At 42.6% G+C, this 17,459-nt stretch overlaps 1 protein-coding gene across 8 annotated transcripts in view; it reads left to right on the top strand.

The window, feature by feature from the left end:
• sobpa (sine oculis binding protein homolog (Drosophila) a) overlaps positions 1–17,459 on the top strand; it is a 33,475-nt gene that overhangs the window by 2,672 nt on the left and 13,344 nt on the right. For 2 of the 8 annotated variants that reach the window (XM_021574132.2, XM_021574126.2), the window contains exons 2-6: positions 7,281–7,352; positions 12,415–12,550; positions 13,185–13,397; positions 15,258–15,409; positions 15,919–15,942. In XM_021574132.2, coding sequence (XP_021429807.1) covers positions 7,281–7,352; positions 12,415–12,550; positions 13,185–13,397; positions 15,258–15,409; positions 15,919–15,942 — 597 coding nt within the window. Of the gene's footprint in view, positions 1–5,915; positions 6,167–7,280; positions 7,353–12,414; positions 12,551–13,184; positions 13,398–15,257; positions 15,410–15,918; positions 15,943–17,459 lie in introns of those variants that run through there. The other 6 variants (XM_021574131.2, XM_021574128.2, XM_021574133.2 and 3 more) reach the window with 4 other exon arrangements.

The following is a 17,459-nucleotide window of genomic DNA, read 5'->3' on the forward strand; positions in this document are numbered from 1 at the left end:
TGGATTTTTATTTTGTATGCCATTTACAGTGCATTCAGAAAGTATTCATACCCCTTGACTTATTCCACATTTTGTTGTGTTACAGCTTGACTTCAAAATTAATTATCTCACCCTCCTACACACAATGCAATAATGACAAAGTGGAAATCTGTTTTTAGAAAATTTATTGAAAATTAAATACAGAAATATCTAATTTACGTAAGTATTTATACACCAGAGTCAATACACGTTAGAATCACCTTTGGCAGCAATTACAGCTGTGAGTCTTTCTGGGTAAGTCTCTAAGGGCTTTGTACACCTTGATTGTACAATATTTGCATTCTTTAAAAAATTCGTAAAGCTCTGAAAGTTGGTTGTTGATCATTACTGGACAGCCATTTTCAAGTCTTGCCATAGACTTTCAAGCTGATTTAAGTCAAAACTAGGTAAGAAATTCCAGTGTATATTTGGCCTTGTGTTTTAGGTTTTTGTCTTGCTGAAAGGTGAATTTGTCTCCCAGTGTCCGTTGGAAAGTACACTGAACCAGGTTTTCCTCTTGGATTTTGCCTGTGCTTAGATTATTTTTATCCTAAAAAACTCCTTAGTCCTTGCCGATGACAAGCGCACACATAACATGATGCAGCCACCACCAAGCTTGAAAATATGAAAAGTGGTACTCAGTGATGTGTTATGTTGGATTTGCCCCAAACATAACACTTTGTATTCAGGACTTAACGTTTATTTCTTTGCCACCTTCTTTGGCAGTTTAACTTTAGTGCCTTATTGCAAACAGGATGCATGTTTTGGAATATTTTTATCCTGTGCAGAGTTTCTTCTTTTCACTCTGTCATTTAGGTTAGTATTGTGGAGTAACTACAACGTTGTTGATCCATCCTCTGTTTTCTTCCGTCACAGCCAATAAACTCTGTAACTGTTTTAAAGTCAACATTGGCCTCATGGTAAAATCCCTGAGAGGTTTCTTTCCGCTCTGGAAATTGAGTTAGGATGGACACCCGTACCTTTGTAGTGACTGGATGTATTGATACACTCTACTCACTCTACTCAGCAAATTGAATGTAGTCTATCACAGTGCCATTCGTTTTGTCACCAAAGCCTCATATACTACCCACCACTGCGACCTGTATGCCCTCTTTGGCTGGCTTTCACTACATATTCGTCGCCAAACCCACTGGCTTCAGGTCATCTCTAAGTCTTTGCTAGGTAAAGCCCCACCTTATCTCAGCTCACTGGTCACCATAGCAACACCCACGCGCTCCAGCAGTTATATTTCACTGGTCATCCCCAAAGCCAACACCTCCTTTGGCTGCCTTTCCTTCCAGTTCTCTGCTGCCAATGACTGGAACGAATTGCAAAAATCACTGAAGCTGGAGACTTATATCTCCAGCACTAACTTTAAGCATCAGCTGTCCGAGCAGCTTACCGATCACTGTACCTGTACACAGCCCATCTGTAAATAGCCCACCCAACTACCTCATCCCTATATTGTTATTTATGTTGTTGTTGCTCTTTTGCACCCCAGTATCTCTACTTGCACATTATCATCTGCACATCTTTCACTCCAGTGTCAATGCTAAATTGTAATTATTTTGCCACTATGGCCTATTTATTTTTTAATGTATTTTTTTTATTTTACCTTTATTTAACTAGGCAAGTCAGTTAAGAACAAATTCTTATTTTCAATGACGGCCTAGGAACAGTATTTCCTTTCCAGAAATAAGTCTCTCACTGTTGCCGCTTGTTATAGACCCCCCTCAGCCCCCAGCTGTGCCCTGGACACCAAATGTTAATTGTTTGCCCCCCATCTATCTTCAGAGTTCGTACTGTTAGGTGACCCAAACTGGGATATGCTTAACACCCCGTCCGTCTTACAATCTAAACTAGATGCCCTCAATCTCACACAAATTATCAAGGAACCTACCAGGTACAACCCTAAATCGGTAAACATGGGCACCTTCATAGATATCATTCTGACCAACTTGCCCTCTAAATAGACCTCTGCTGTCTTCAACCAGGATCTCAGTGATCACTGCCTCATTGCCTGCGTCCGTAATGGGCCCGCGGTCAAACGACCACCCCTCATCAAGGTTAAACACTCCCTAAAACACTTCAGCGAGCATGCCTTTCTACTCGACCTGGCCTGGGTATCCTGGAAGGATATTGACCTCATCCCGTCAGTAGAGGATGCCTAGTTGTTCTTTAAAAGTGCTTTCCTCTCCATCTTAAATAAGTGTTCAAAAAATGTAGAACTAAGAACAGATATAGCCCTTGGTTCACTCCAGACTTGACTGCTCTTGACTAGCACAAAAACATCCTGTGGCGTACTGCATTAGCATTGAATAGCCCCCACGATATGCAACTTTTCAGGGAAGTCAGGAACCAATATACACAGTCAGTTAGGAAAGCAAAGGCTAGGTTTTTCAAACAGAAATTTGCATCCTGTAGCACTAATTCCCCAAAACTTTGGGACACTGTCAAGTCCATAGAGAATAAGAGCACCTCCTCCCAGCTGCCCACTGCACTGAAGCTAGGAAACACTGTCACCACCGATAAATCCACAATAATCGAGAATCTCAATAAGCATTTTTCTACGGTTTGTTTAACCCATGTGTAACTCTGTGTTGTTGTTTTTGTTGCATTGCTTTGCTTTATATTGGCCAGGTCGCAGTTGTGAATGAGAACTTGTTCTCAACTGGCCTACCTGGTTAAATAAAGGTGAAATAAAAATAATACACCATCCAAAGTGTAATGAATAACTTCAACATGCTCAAAGGGATATTCAATGTCTGTTTTTAAATTTTCTACCAATAGGTGCCCTTCTTGCGAGGCATCGGAAAACCTCACTGGTCTTTGTGGTCGAATCTGTGTTTGAAATTCACTGCTCGATTGAGGAACCTTACAGATAATTGTATGTGTGGGGTACAGAGATGAGGTAGTTATTCAAATATCATGTTAAACACTATTACTGCACACAGAGTGAGTCCATGCAACTTATTATGTGGCTTGTTAAGCACATTTTTACTCCTGAACTTATTCCGGCTTGCCGTAACGAAGGGGCTGAATACTTATTGACTCAAGACATTTCATCTTTTCATGTTTTATTATTTAATTTAAAAAATATATATCTATATATACTGTATACAGTACCAGTCAAAAGTCTGGACACAGCTACTCATTTATTCAAGGGTTTTTGTTTATTTTGTACTATTTTCTACATTGTAGAATAATAGTGAAGACATCAACAATATGGAATAACACATATGGAATCATGTAGTAACCAAAAAAGTGTTAAACAATTTGTATTTATTTTATATTTGAGATTCTTCAAAGTAGCTACCCTTTGCCTTGATGATAGCTTTGCATACTCTTGGCATTCTCTCAACCAGCTTCATGAGGTATTTCAATGAACAGGTGTGCCTTGTTAAAAGTTAAGTCCATATTATGTCAAGAACAGCTCAAATAAGCAAAGAGAAATAACAGTCCCATCATTACTTTAAGACATCAACGTCAGTCAATGCGGAACATTTCAAGCACTTTGAAAGTTTATTCAAGTGCAGTCGCAAAAACCATAAAGCGCAATGATTAAACTGGCTCTCATGAGGATCGCCACAGGAAAGGAAGACACAGAGTTACCTCTGCTGCAGAGGATAAGTTCATTAGAGTTATCAGCCTCAGAAATTTCAGCCCAAATAAATGCTTCACAGAGTTCCAGTAACAGACACATCTCAAAATCAACTGTTCCAAGGAGACTGCATGAATCAGGCCTTCATGGTCGAATTGCTGCAAAGGAACCACTACTAAAGCAAACCAATAATAAGAATAGACTTGCTTGGGCCAAGAGACACAAGCAATGGACATGAGATCGGTGGAAATCTGTCCTTTGGTCTGATGAATCCAAATTTGAGATTTTTGGTTCCAACCACTGTGAGATGCAGAGTAGGTGAATGGATGATCTCTGCATGTGTGGTTCCCACTATGACGCAAGGAGGAGGAGGTGTGATGGTGTGGGGGCGCTTTGCTGGTGACATTGTCTGTGATTTATTTAGAATTGAATGCACACTTCACCAGCATGGCTACCACAGCATTCTGCAGCAATACGCCATCTCATCTGGTTTGAACTTAGTGGGACTATCATTTGTTTTTCAACAGTACAATGATCCAACACCTTCAGGCTGTGTAAGGGCTATTTGACCAAGAAGGAGAGTGATGGAGTGCTGCATCAGATGACCTGGCCTCCACAATCCCCTGACCTCAACCCAATTGAAATGGTTTGGGATGAGTTGGACCACAGAGTGAAGGAAAAGCAGCCAACAAGTGCTCAGCATATGTGGGAACTCCTTCAAGACTGTTGGAAAAGCATTCCAGGTGAAGCTGGTTAAGATAATGCCAAGAGTTTGCAAAGCTGTCATCAAGGCAAAGGGTGGCTACTTTGAAGAATCTAAAATATGGTTACTACATGATTCCATATGTGTTATTTCATAGTTTTGATGTCTTCAATATTATTCTACGGTGTAGAAAATAGTAAAAAATAAAGAAAAAAAGTTAAATGAGTAGTCCCATCAACACTTTCGACTGGTACACTATATATAATTCAATTTTGACATTATGGGGTATTGTGTATAGGCCAGTGTCACAAAATTTCAATGTAATACATTTAAATTCACACTGTAACACAACACAATGTGGAAAAAGTCAAGGGGGTGTGAATACTTTCTGAAGGCAATGTATGTCACAGTGTGACAAAATTGTTACTGCTAAACAAAGACTAATAAGACTAGCGGATACAGATGAAAAAGTAGCCCAAGTTCCATGTTTCCATAAGATACAGTATTTATCTCAAAAGCCACTATCTTAAACATTCTCTGCCAAACATAATACAGTTTAACTCTCTCCCTTGACCATAAACTGAAGGCCTGTTTGCTACTTTAAACATTTTAACTTTTCGTTCTTTCTTTTCTCCCTCGTCTCTGTCTCTCGTCTGCTTGAAAAAGAAAGAAAGAAAAAAACACCACACAATGTGCCCTTGTGAGAGATCATACCTCAGAAAATCTAAGTCTGACAGTGTTTCCTTCATCTTGTGCTGCTTTAATGTGCACCATGGTAAAATAAGCCACAGTAAGTAATCAAGGAGATACTTGGTGGAATAGGGGATAGTGCAGGGTAAGAGCAGGGGAGAAAGGAATGTATACAGCAATAGGCTGCCTAAGCTGTAAAAACTGAAACCTGAGCGTCTGCACAGGATCACATATCAAGGAAGGTAGGGGGAAATGAAATCGGAGCAGTGGGAGAAAGTCTGGGCTAGGAGAGTGAAGGAGGGCCCACTCAATGAGACTTTTATTATGGTGTACTGTGACCTACTCTGGTTTCTGCCCAAGGTATCGGATTCCCCCTGCTCGCCCCTACTTTTCACTTCTTACTAACTGAAGGAAACAAGCTTTTGTATTAAAATAATATCATTATTCTAAACTGCTAAAGTTTTTCTGTTCAATGTTGAGCATTGGCAGCAAGTCAGTGTTTCGCAGAGCTGTGATTGGGGTTGAATGGTGGTATTTTGCAACCATTTCTTATATTAAAGTTTGTTCATACTTCTGTTTCTACATTGATCACTTTTGATCTCTGTTGATTCAACTGATTAAGAGGTTGATGATTAGTTGAATCAGGTGTGTTAGTCCTGGGCAGAAACAAAGTCCTGTAGGACCAGGGTTGAAGGACACTCTGTAGGACAAGCCTGATAAATTGGATAGCCATAGAAGAGGCTTAGTACAGTCCAGAGAGTTTGCACATTTGTAATAAACAGTTGACTATCAGTGACCAGACAGCACCATAGCACTGCCTCCCTCCTCATCAAGCCTGTGTGCTGCTTTCATGACCTGCCATACAGATTGGGTTCCACTCACTTTACCACTCCCTCTTTCTGGAAGTGGCAGGGTGACAGAGGGGACAGGGAGCAAAGACGTGGGCAAACTTTCTTGATGACGGAGAGAGATAGACAGATGACCGTTGCTGGCTTTATACCCTTTCATTTTGTTTGAGTAATGTGATCCAGTCACATCTGAGTCAAACACGCACTTAGTCAATGGGCAAGCAAGAGTCAATGTTCTTCTGTAACATGTAAAAACCTCAGAAGTTGTTGAAAGAAGTAGCGCAGCAGAATCGAACCGAGACAATAGTAGGGACTACAAACTCTTTCATTGAACCTGTCACAGGCAAACTTCAATTGACCTTTTGTGTTTGATGTCATGATTTCTTAGATTTTGTTTTCACAAACTATTGATGTGTTTATATCTTTTGATCTCCATGAGTATTAGCATTGACTGGTGATGAAACTCAGACATTGTGTCTTGTCATGTTATGTTGTTGTGAGTGTAGTGACTAAGAAGTCTCAGTGAAGTGGTGGGTATGCCTCTCAGCGTCCTTAGTGACACCCAGTGCCTGGAATATTCAACTGCTCTAGAGGGGCAGAAGGCAAACATTTTTTTAAGGACGGCTGATTTTGACTTATTTTAGATTTGGTATTTTAAGACAGGGTTTCCCAAACTCAGTCCTGGGGGGGTGGTTAAGACATTGAAATTTGGAGCTATTGGAATTTGAACATGTACTTTGTGTAATTTACAGATGGTCCCTAACTAGCCCCATAGGGATATTCAAAGTCAACCCAAATTTACCACAGGCATTACCATCGGGTCTCGTGCAGCTGCACTCCGATTTGATGTTGGGGTAACTCACCTCACCCTGAACCAATGTGTTGGACCAACTGATTGTTATGAATAACCTCACTTAAGGGTCCGGTCATCCCTGCTAAAGACTGGCAGTAATATCAATGGATACTTAGGCAACTTTTGAAAAGCAATTTATCGGTTAGGGCATAGATTACAAATGTCATAATGAAAAGAAAATTATTATTGATTTGACATGATGTTCACTTTAGTAGATGTGGTATGAATATATACATGATCGGCATGTGAAGCAGCTAGCCCAGTCTTGTCTCAGTCTGTTCTTGGTGTAAGATATAAGTTTACCAGTGCTTGTATTTCTAAAACATTGCTTTTTTTCTTTGGCTAAATGTTACTTGTATGTCATGCCTTGTGATTCCACGTCTGCAGTTTTTGATTCCGAGCTGATGTTATAACTGATGTTGATTACGCTTTCATGTAATGAAATTACCTCCCTGATCCAGTGGTATTGACAGGGCAGCCCGTAATTGACAATTAAATGCTTGATTGAGTACTATTTGATTGACAGTTCAATGCCAGAATGTAATGAAATGACTCGTGTCTCATCAGGTTCGGGCTGAGCGGGCCCACCCATGGGCAGGCAAGGCGGGTGATCTCCATGGCAACCCGCCCTACTCCATGGTGAGCCCCCTTGTCCGTGCGAGACAATAGTGCTACTCTGAGCCATATATATATGTATTTATTTATTTATTTTTATTTCTCCTTTATTTAACCAGGTAGGCTACTTGAGAACAAGTTCTCATTTGCAACTGACACCTGGCCAAGATAAAAACAAAGCTGTTCGACACATACATCAACACAGAGTTACACATGGAATAAAAAAACATACAGTCAAAAATACAGTAGAAAAATCTATATACAGTGTGTGCAAATTAAGTAGGATGAGAGAGGTAAGGCAATAAATAGGCCATGGTGGCGAAGTAATTACAATATAGCAATTAAACACTGGAATGGTAGGGTGTGCAGAAAATGAATGTGCAAGTAGAGATACTGGGGTGCAAAGGAGCAATACAAATAAATAAATACAGTATGGGGATGAGGTAGATTGGATGGGCTATTTACAGATGAACTATGTACAGGTGCAGTGATCTGTGAGCTGCTCTGACAGCTGGTGCTTAAAGCTAGTGAGGGAGGTAAGAGTCTCCAGCTTCAGAGATTTTTGCAGTTCGTTCCAGTCATTGGCAGCAGAGAACTGGAAGGAGAGGCAGCCAAAGGAAGAATTGGCTTTGGGGGTGACAAGTGAGATATACCTTCTGGAGCGCGTGCTATGGGTAGGTGCTGCTATGGTGACCAGTGAGCTGAGATAAGGCGGGGCTTTACCTAGCAGAGACTTGTAGATGACCTGGAGCCAGTGGGTTTGGCGACGAGTATGAAGCGAGGGCCAGCCAACTAGAGCATACAGGTCGCAGTGGTGGGTAGTATATGGGGCTTTGGTAACAAAACGGATGGCACTGTGATAGACTGCATCCAATTTGTTGAGTAGAGTGTTGGAGGCTATTTTGTAAATGACATCGCCGAAGTCGAGGATCGGTTGGATGGTCAGTTTTACGAGGGTAGCATGAGCTTTGGCAGCATGAGTGAAGCATGAGTGAAGGATGCTTTGTTGCGAAATAGGAAGCCGATTCTAGATTTAATTTTGGATTGGAGATGTTTAATGTGAGTCTGGAAGGAGAGTTTACAGTCTAACTAGACACCTAGGTATTTGTAGTTGTCCACATATTCTAAGTCAGAACCGTCCAGAGTAGTGATACTGGACGGGCGGGCAGGAGCGGGCAGCGAACGGTTGAAGAACATGCATTTAGTTTTACTTGAATTTAAGAGCAGTTGGAGGCCACGGAAGGAGAGTTGTATAGCATTGAAGCTCATCTGGAGGTTAGTTAACACAGTGTCCAAAGAAGGGCCAGAGGTATACAGAATGGTGTCATCTGCGTAGAGGTGGATCAAAGAATCACCAGCAGCGAGAGCGACATCATTGATGTATACAGAGAAGAGAGTCGGCCCGAGAATTGAACCCTGTGGAACCCCCATAGAGACTGCCAGAGGTCCGGACAACAAGCCCTCCGATTTGACATACTGAACTCTATCGGAGAAGTAGTTGGTGAACCAATCAAGGCAATCATTTGAGAAACCAAGACTGTTGAGTCTGCCGATAAGAATGTTGTGATTGACGGAGTCGAAAGCCCTAGCCAGGTCGATGAATACGGCTGCACAGTAATGCCTCTTAGCGATGGCGGTCATGATATTGTTTAGGACCTTGAGCGTGGCTGAGATGCACCCATGACCAGCTCTGAAACCAGATTGCATAGCGGAGAAGGTACGGTGAGATTCGAAATGGTCGGTAATCTGTTTGTTAACTTGGCTTTCGAAGACCCTAGAAAGGCAGGGTAGAATAGATATAGGTCTGTAGCAGTTTGGGTCTATTGTGTCTCCCCCTTTGAAGAGGGGAATGACTGCGGCAGCTTTCCAATCTATGGGAATCTCAGACGATACAAAAGAGAGGTTGAACAGGCTAGTATTAGGTGTTGCAACTATTTCGTCAGATCATTTTAGAAAGAGAGGGTCCAGATTGTCTAGACCGGCTGATTTGTAGGGGTCCAGATCAGCAATCTGGATTTAGGTGAAGGAGAAGTGGGGAAGGTTTGGGTGAATTGCTGTGGGGAGCGCAGAGCTGTTGACCGGGGTAGAGGTAGCCAGGTGGAAAGCATGGCCAGCCGTAGAAAAATGCTTATTGAAATTCTCAATTATTGTGGATTTATCGGTAGTGACAGTGTTTCCTAGCCTCAGTGCAGTGGGCAGCTGGGAGGAAGTGCTCTTATTCTCCATGGACTTTACAGTGTCCCAGGACTTTTTTGAGTTTGTACTACAGGATGCAAATTTCTGTTTGAAAAAGTTAGCCTTTGCTTTCCTAACTGCCTGTGTATATTGGTTCCTAACTTCCCTGAAAAGTTGCGTATCATGGGGGATATTCGATGCTAATGCAGTACGCCACAGGATGTTTTTGTGCTGATCAAGGGCAGACAGGTCTGGAGTGAACCAAGGGCTATATCTATTCCTGGTTCAAAATGTTTTGAATGGAGCATGCTTATTTAAGATGCTGAGGAAGACACTTTTAAAGAATAACCAGGCATCCTCTACTGACGGGATGAGGTCAATGGCATTCCAGGATACCCCGGCCAGGTCGATTAGAAAGACCTGTTCGCTGAAGTGTTTTAGGGAGTGTTTGACAGTGATGAGGGGTGGCCGTTTGACCGCAGACCCATTACGGATGTAGGCAATGAGGCAGTGATTGCTGAGATCTTGAAAACAGCAGAGGTGTATTTGGAGGGCGAGTTAGTTAGGATGATATCTATGAGGGTGCCCGTGTTTACCGATTTGGTGTTGTACCTGGTAGTTTCATTGATAATTTGTGTGAGATTGTTGGCATCAAGCTTAGATTATAGGAAGGCCGTTTTTAAAACCTTTTTTTAACTAGGCAAGTCAGTTAAGAACAAATTCTTATTTTCAATGACGGCCTAGGAACAGTGGGTTAACTGCCTTGTTCAGGGGCAGAACGACAGATTTGTACCTTGTCGGCTCAGGGATTCGATCTTGCAACCTTTCGGGGTGTTAAGCATGTCCCAGTTTAGGTCACCTAGCAGCACGAGCTCATAAGATAGATGGGGGAAATCAATTCGCATATGGTGTCCAGGGCACAGCTGGGGGCAGAGGGTGGTCTATAGCAAGCGGCAACAGTGAGAGACTTTTTTCTGGAAAGGTGAATTTTTAGAAGTAGAAGCTCAAATTGTTTTGGTACAGACCTGGATAGTAAGACATAACTATTTTCTGAGATTGCAGATTGCAACTCCGCCCCCTTTGGCAGTTCTATCTTGTAGGAAAATTTTATAGTTAGGGATGGAAATTTCAGGGTTTTTGGTGGTTTTTCTAAGCCAGGATTCAGACACGGCTAAGACAACCGGGTTGGCAGAATGTGCTAAAGCAGTGAATAAAGCAAACTTAGGGTGTAGGCTTCTAATGTTAACATGCATGAAACCAAGGCTTTTACGGTTACAGAAGTCAACAAATGAGAGCACCTGGGGAGTAGGAGTGGAGCTAGGCACTGCAGGTCCTGGATTAACCTCTACATCACCAGAGGAGAAGTAGGATAAGGGTACGGCTAAAGGCTATAAGAACTGGCCATCTAGCACGTTCGGAACAGAGAGTAAAAGGATCAGGTTTTTGGATACGATAGCATAGATTCAAGGAATAATGTACAGACAAAGGTATGGTAGGAAGAGAGTACATTGGAGGTAAACCTAGGCATTGAGTAATGATGAGAGAGATATAGTTTCTCTCATCATAATTTGGGGACAGGTCGAAAAGCATTAAACATGTATGGCAATTTGTCTAGTTAGCTTGCACTTGCTAGCTAATTTGTCCTATTTAGCTAGCTTGTTGTTGCAAACTAATTTGTCATGGGATATAAACATTGAGTTGTTATTTTACCTGAAATGCACAAGGTCCTCTACTCCGACAATTAATCCACAAATAAAACGGCCAACCGAATCGTTTCTAGTCATCTCTCCTCCTTCCAGGCTTTTTCATCTTTGAACTTATATGGTGATCGACATCTAAACTTTCATAGTATTACCACGACGACCGGCAAAGCAGTTTGTCTTTCAATTACCGACTTGGGTATAACCAATGAGAAGATGGCACGTGGGCACCTGCTTCTATAAACCAATGAGGAGATGGGAGAGGCAGGACTTTCAGGGCGATCTGCGTCAGAAATAGAAAGGAGTTCTATTTTAGCCCTTGGCATCGCAGACGCTCGTTGGCGCGCGCGAGCAGTGTGGGTGCAATAATTGAATTACGACGCTCGCGCATGCTACGTGTCCGATCTGGTCAGCATGTAGCATTCACTAATTAGGTAGCTAATTGCACTGTTAGAAATTCAACACAAACATACAGTAGCACCACTAAAGATGACCAAACTCTGTCTACATACGATTCTACTATGAGAGTGTCTTGAGATGTTCAAGTTTAATGTATGAGGGGCAGAGGTTCTGTCTTAATAGAATAACACTATTGTGCTCCTTACATGTAAGGATGTGAGGTGGGGTTGACTGGATATTACTGCCTGTGTAGATTTGCAGTGGAAGTGCAGTGAAAATGTTCTGCGGTCGTGCTCAGTCATGGTTTAATGGGTTGGGAATTCTGTATAACGTATGATACGTAGACAATGTGGAATTGTTGTGCTGTGATCAGTATAGACATGTTACATGCTACTCATGTGGATTGCTTCTCGAAATTAACTGTAAAAAGCTATGATCAAACTATTAGATTGTGTGCTGGTAAATTGAGGCCTTGATCAAACTAGTCTGGGATAAGTCAGCTGTCAAGTTGTCCTGATCCAATACGTGTGCATGTATCTCTAGTTAGGATCCTTCCATCAGTGAATAATTGCTACTGTGAATATATTAAGCCTTATTGCAGGAAATTGGAGCAACCCATTCAAAAAACATGTAGATTTGTTTCATATAACAAGCATTTCCTTTATTGTGTGTTTTGGGGGTGGAAACCTTGTTCATATGCAAACAACCCCTTTTATCCCTCACCGCTCCCCTCATTACCCCGTGATGTAATAGTGAAACAGAGTTCATGCTTGTTAATCCTAATGACAAATATTGTGTCTCTTGTCTTGCAGAGTTTTGCGGAGAACACCATGAATGAGCTGCTTGGCTGGTATGGCTATGACAAGGTGGACCTGAGAGACCAGGACAACATCGACATACGGAACTACCCAGATGGAGAGACACATCCACACATCTCTGTCCTGAAAGGTGAGCATAACCATGGAGACAGATATTCATTTATCTGGTCATTGCAGTTGTTGATTCATTGAAAAAGCTATGTTCTGTGCACAGGAGCATACTTCTTCATCTAAAAATATGGTTTTGCAAGTGGTATTACAATTGATGCAAAATGTGACATTTACTGTCTATGCTGAGTTGCAAATTCCCTCTGCAGGGTCAGGGACAGAGGCTGGGGAAAGTACTGCTGCAACTTGGCAGTAGTTTATCATGATTGATGAGGCAATTCAGTTAGGCTATCCAGTTCAAAATCTGCTGTAGTTGCATCATCCAGTCATTATGGTGTAGTTATGTTTCAGCAGAAAACTGCACTTTGCTTTCCTATTGGTGATTAAACAAGTGTCTCTGGAATCTCTACATGGTGATCCCTGATTATAATGTTGGATAAAATTGTAGAAATTCACATCAGGCATTGAGCAAGCATACAGTAGGGCCTTATCTAATCAAAGATGCCAACATGGTTTCCAGGGTAACACAAAGGACACCCATCTTGCGTCAAAAGCATATTTGTTTGGATTCATTGAAGTGATCAATGATGTCCATTTCTGTTGCTTTACATACAGCAAGTCCACAAAGACCAGCACACTCACTCTGTCTCCCTCAGAAAACTCTTTACCAAAAATCCCAGGAGGATCGGGGGAGAATAGTGATGTCTCCCCAAACCAAGCCAATAGCACCCACTCTACACCGACATTGAGGAACGGAGTGACAGAGTCCTCCACCACCCCGTCCACCTCCACACCCAGCACCAGGGAGCATGGGAACATGCCCATCATAGTTCCACTGATCCCACCCCCCATGATCAAGCCACCAGCAGGTAAAACACTTCACACACACCTAAAAATCAACAAACATACTGCATGTGTTTAAGCTTGCACTTTAAAGACTATCAGAATGGATCCTACAATCGAATCCCAAGTATACATAACAGTGTAGTACGATTCTAACGAATCACTGCCATTTCAGTGCTCAACTCCACTGTCAGTTTTACAATCACTTGATAAATGAGGAACAAAGGTCTGTAAATACATAGACAGACACCCCAGGTTCCCCTCCTCCAACTGTTTAAGTGTCAGTATCACCTGGTCAACTCAGTGGAAATGTACATGGACAGAGGGCTTCATTGAACCATAAGTGTGCCGTGATACTCAAGAGGCTCATCAGCCTGCATGGGGAGAGGAGAGTGCCATGGCATCACCCTAGAGGCGGCCTCACAGCCTCACACAGCACAGGGTGAAAAACAGATGGTATGGTCCCTCTCTCACAGCTCAACACCAACCGCCCCCACTCCCCCTCCCCCTCCCCCTCCCACTGGCCCATCCAACTTGTACCCCTTTTGAATTATTCATATGCCCTGCAAGAGCAATAGAGGGGCTTTTGAGGTGCAGGTACACTGGATGATAGAGGTATTTAATATGGGCGCTGCATAATTACAGTACAAGGCTCTCTCCCAGCAGATGTGACTTCATTAATAAGGAAACGCATAACGAGAGCCGAGAAAAAGGCCAGAAAATTCTGAATGCAAACATACCACGTCAAGTGACCTTTTTGTATGAAAAATAATTAGATGCTTTCAAATGAACACTTTACATTTTAGTAGACACTCTTATCCAGAGCGAATTACAGGAGCAATTAGGGTTAAGTGCCTTGCTCAAGAGCACATCGACAGATTTTTCACCTAGTCATCTAGAGTCGAACTAGCAACCTTTCGGTTACTGGCCCAACGCTCTTAACCGCCAGGCTACCTGCCACACTTCAACTTGTTTGTTGTTGCCAAATATTTTATTTAATTACTGCCAGGTTGCCATGGGACTTTAGACATAGATTTTCTAAAACAATGCAATAATGGAGGGATGTAGAGGGGCAACTTCCCCAAGAATATTTTCTACCCCCCCATTCACACCTACCTCTACAGAGATCTCTCAATATGGGCCATGCAGCAGGAGCATAAAGGAGCATAAAATATGCATGCTGTGGCCACGGTGCTATCTTTGGGCCTCCCGGGAGTTATTCCCCTTAATTGAAAATGTCCTTCCTTTAAAACAGATTTGCACTATAGATCTATTAAGCTTAACAAGAGGGAAAAAGCCTTCCCAGTACCCACCACAGTGTGATAAGGGAGGTGAAAGACTAATGGGCACATTTCTTTTCACCTTTGCACACACTTAGTCATAATGTGATAATTGTGAGTCTCCCAGGAAGAAGTCTCTCCACATAGTACAACACTGAGGGGCTAAAAAAGCAATGTAAATTACCCAGCAACCCTTGTTTAAGATGAGAGACCCATTTGATGTCATGGAGGGTGTTTAGTTTCCATGTTCTAATGAATCTCCAATGAAGCCCTCTGCAATTTAATTAGGTAGACTTCAGCTGAAGCATTTTAAAATCGACAAACAATTTTTGTCCACAGCGATTTCTTAGGGCATCTCTGTCTAGTTAGAATGTCTCTAACTGCCTTCATGACTGCAGCAAAAAACCCTTGGGGTGGGAAGCACTGTCCTCTTTTGCCTGGAAGGGGAATACTGTCAGGATGCATTGTTGTTCGACTCATTCACATGATGAGATTTGACAGGTGGCTGTCAGATTGTTTGGGTGGGTGGAGGAGGGGGGGGGGGGGTGGCTGGAGTGTTCTCCAGTTATCCTCACATTGTGTCTGTTTGTGTTTGTGGTCCCCCAGACGAGGATGTGTCTAACGTCCAGATCATGTGTGCATGGTGTCAGAAGGTTGGCGTCAAACGCTATTCCCTCAACATGGGCACTGAGCTGAAGAGCTTCTGCAGTGAGAAGTGCTTTGCCGCCTGCCGCCGAGCCTACTTCAAGAGAAACAAGGTAAACTCCTTCTTAACACTCCTATCTCATTAATGAACCAATTATGCAAGTGCACACGAGACCATGTGGTACATACATGTACTGACATACATCACTTCCTCCCTACATCCACTCTTCCTGATTTCTCAGATTAAGATGCTGTAGGACACTTGTCAGTCCTTAGGAATTGTATTGACCAACTTTCAACTTTGTACAATATCTCCACTAGATGGCTGGGTGAGGAGCCCAGAAGCTTAGGTACTTTGGATATTTCGCTCCTGAGTTTGGCCTTTCTTTTGAGTACCCATTGTAGTAGAATAACACAAAACTAATATCCATCCTTGGCTTGTGGTTTCATCATTGAACATGCAGAAACACGGTTTCAGTCATACCCTATGCAGTTGACTTTCAAACATGCATTGGTTCCAATTATCAGTATATATTTCCAAAGACAGACCATAAAGTAAATAGTGTTTTAATTTGTCCTGATTTCTGAAGTTAAACATTCTGCTTTCTTTCTTATACCTAAGCTTGGATATGTAAGGAATTACAGTGTAAGTATGCTATGTTTTTATTTATGTCTTTATTCCTTTCCCTTTTTTCATCAAAACATAATCACTTAGCATAGCTCTGTATGCTACCGGCTGTTGAATTGGAAGTATACATACAGTGCCTTGCGAAAGTATTCGGCCCCCTTGAACTTTGCGACCTTTTGCAACATTTCAGGCTTCAAACATAAAGATATAAAACTGTATTTTTTTGTGAAGAATCAACAACAAGTGGGACACAATCATGAAGTGGAACGACATTTATTGGATATTTCAAACTTTTTTAACAAATCAAAAACTGAAAAATTGGGCGTGCAAAATTATTCAGCCCCCTTAAGTTAATACTTTGTAGCGCCACCTTTTGCTGCGATTACAGCTGTAAGTCGCTTGGGTCTCTATCAGTTTTGCACATCGAGAGACTGACATTTTTTCCCATTCCTCCTTGCAAAACAGCTCGAGCTCAGTGAGGTTGGATGGAGAGCATTTGTGAACAGCAGTTTTCAGTTCTTTCCACAGATTCTCGATTGGATTCAGGTCTGGACTTTGACTTGGCCATTCTAACACCTGGATATGTTTATTTTTGAACCATTCCATTGTAGATTTTGCTTTATGTTTTGGATCATTGTCTTGTTGGAAGACAAATCTCTGTCCCAGTCTCAGGTCTTTTTTTTTTTTACCCCTTTTTCTCCCCAATTTCGTGGTATCCAATTGTTGTAGTAGCTACTATCTTGTCTCATTGCTACAACTCCCGTACGGGCTCGGGAGAGACGAAGGCTGAATGTCATGCTTCCTCCGATACACAACCCAACCAGCCGTACTGCTTCTTAACACAGCGCGCATCCAACCCGGAAGCCAGCCGCACCAATGTGTCGGAGGCTGGCAACCTTGGCTAGCGCGCACTGCGCCCGGCCCACCACAGGAGTCGCTGGTGCGCAATGAGACAAGGAGATCCCTACCGACCAATCCCTCCTTAACCCGGACGACGCTAGGCCAATTGTGCGGCGCCCCACGGACCTCCCGGTTACGACAGAGCCTGGGCGCGAACCCAGGGACTCTGATGACACAGCTGGCGCTGCAGTACAGCCTCCCGGGTGGCGCAGGTGTGTCTCCCAGTCTCAGGTCTTTTGCAGACTCCATCAGGTTTTCTTCCAGAATGGTCCTGTATTTGGGTCCATCCATCTTCCCATCAATTTTAACCATCTTCCCTGTCCCTGCTGAAGAAAAGCAGGCCCAAACCATGATGCTGCCACCACCATGTTTGACAGTGGGGATGGTGTGTTCAGGGTGATGAGCTGTGTTGCTTTTACACCAAACATAACGTTTTGCATTGTTGCCAAAAAGTTCAATTTTGGTTTCATCTGACCAGAGCACCTTCTTCCACAGGTTTGGTGTGTCTCCCAGGTGGCTTGTGGCAAACTTTAAACAACACTTTTTATGGATATCTTTAAGAAACGGCTTTCTTCTTGCCACTCTTCCATAAAGGCCAGATTTGTGCAATATACGACTGATTGTTGTCCTATGGA

This window comes from Oncorhynchus mykiss, chromosome 19 (genome assembly GCF_013265735.2).
Source record: "Oncorhynchus mykiss isolate Arlee chromosome 19, USDA_OmykA_1.1, whole genome shotgun sequence".
NCBI classification, from domain to species: domain Eukaryota; kingdom Metazoa; phylum Chordata; class Actinopteri; order Salmoniformes; family Salmonidae; genus Oncorhynchus; species Oncorhynchus mykiss.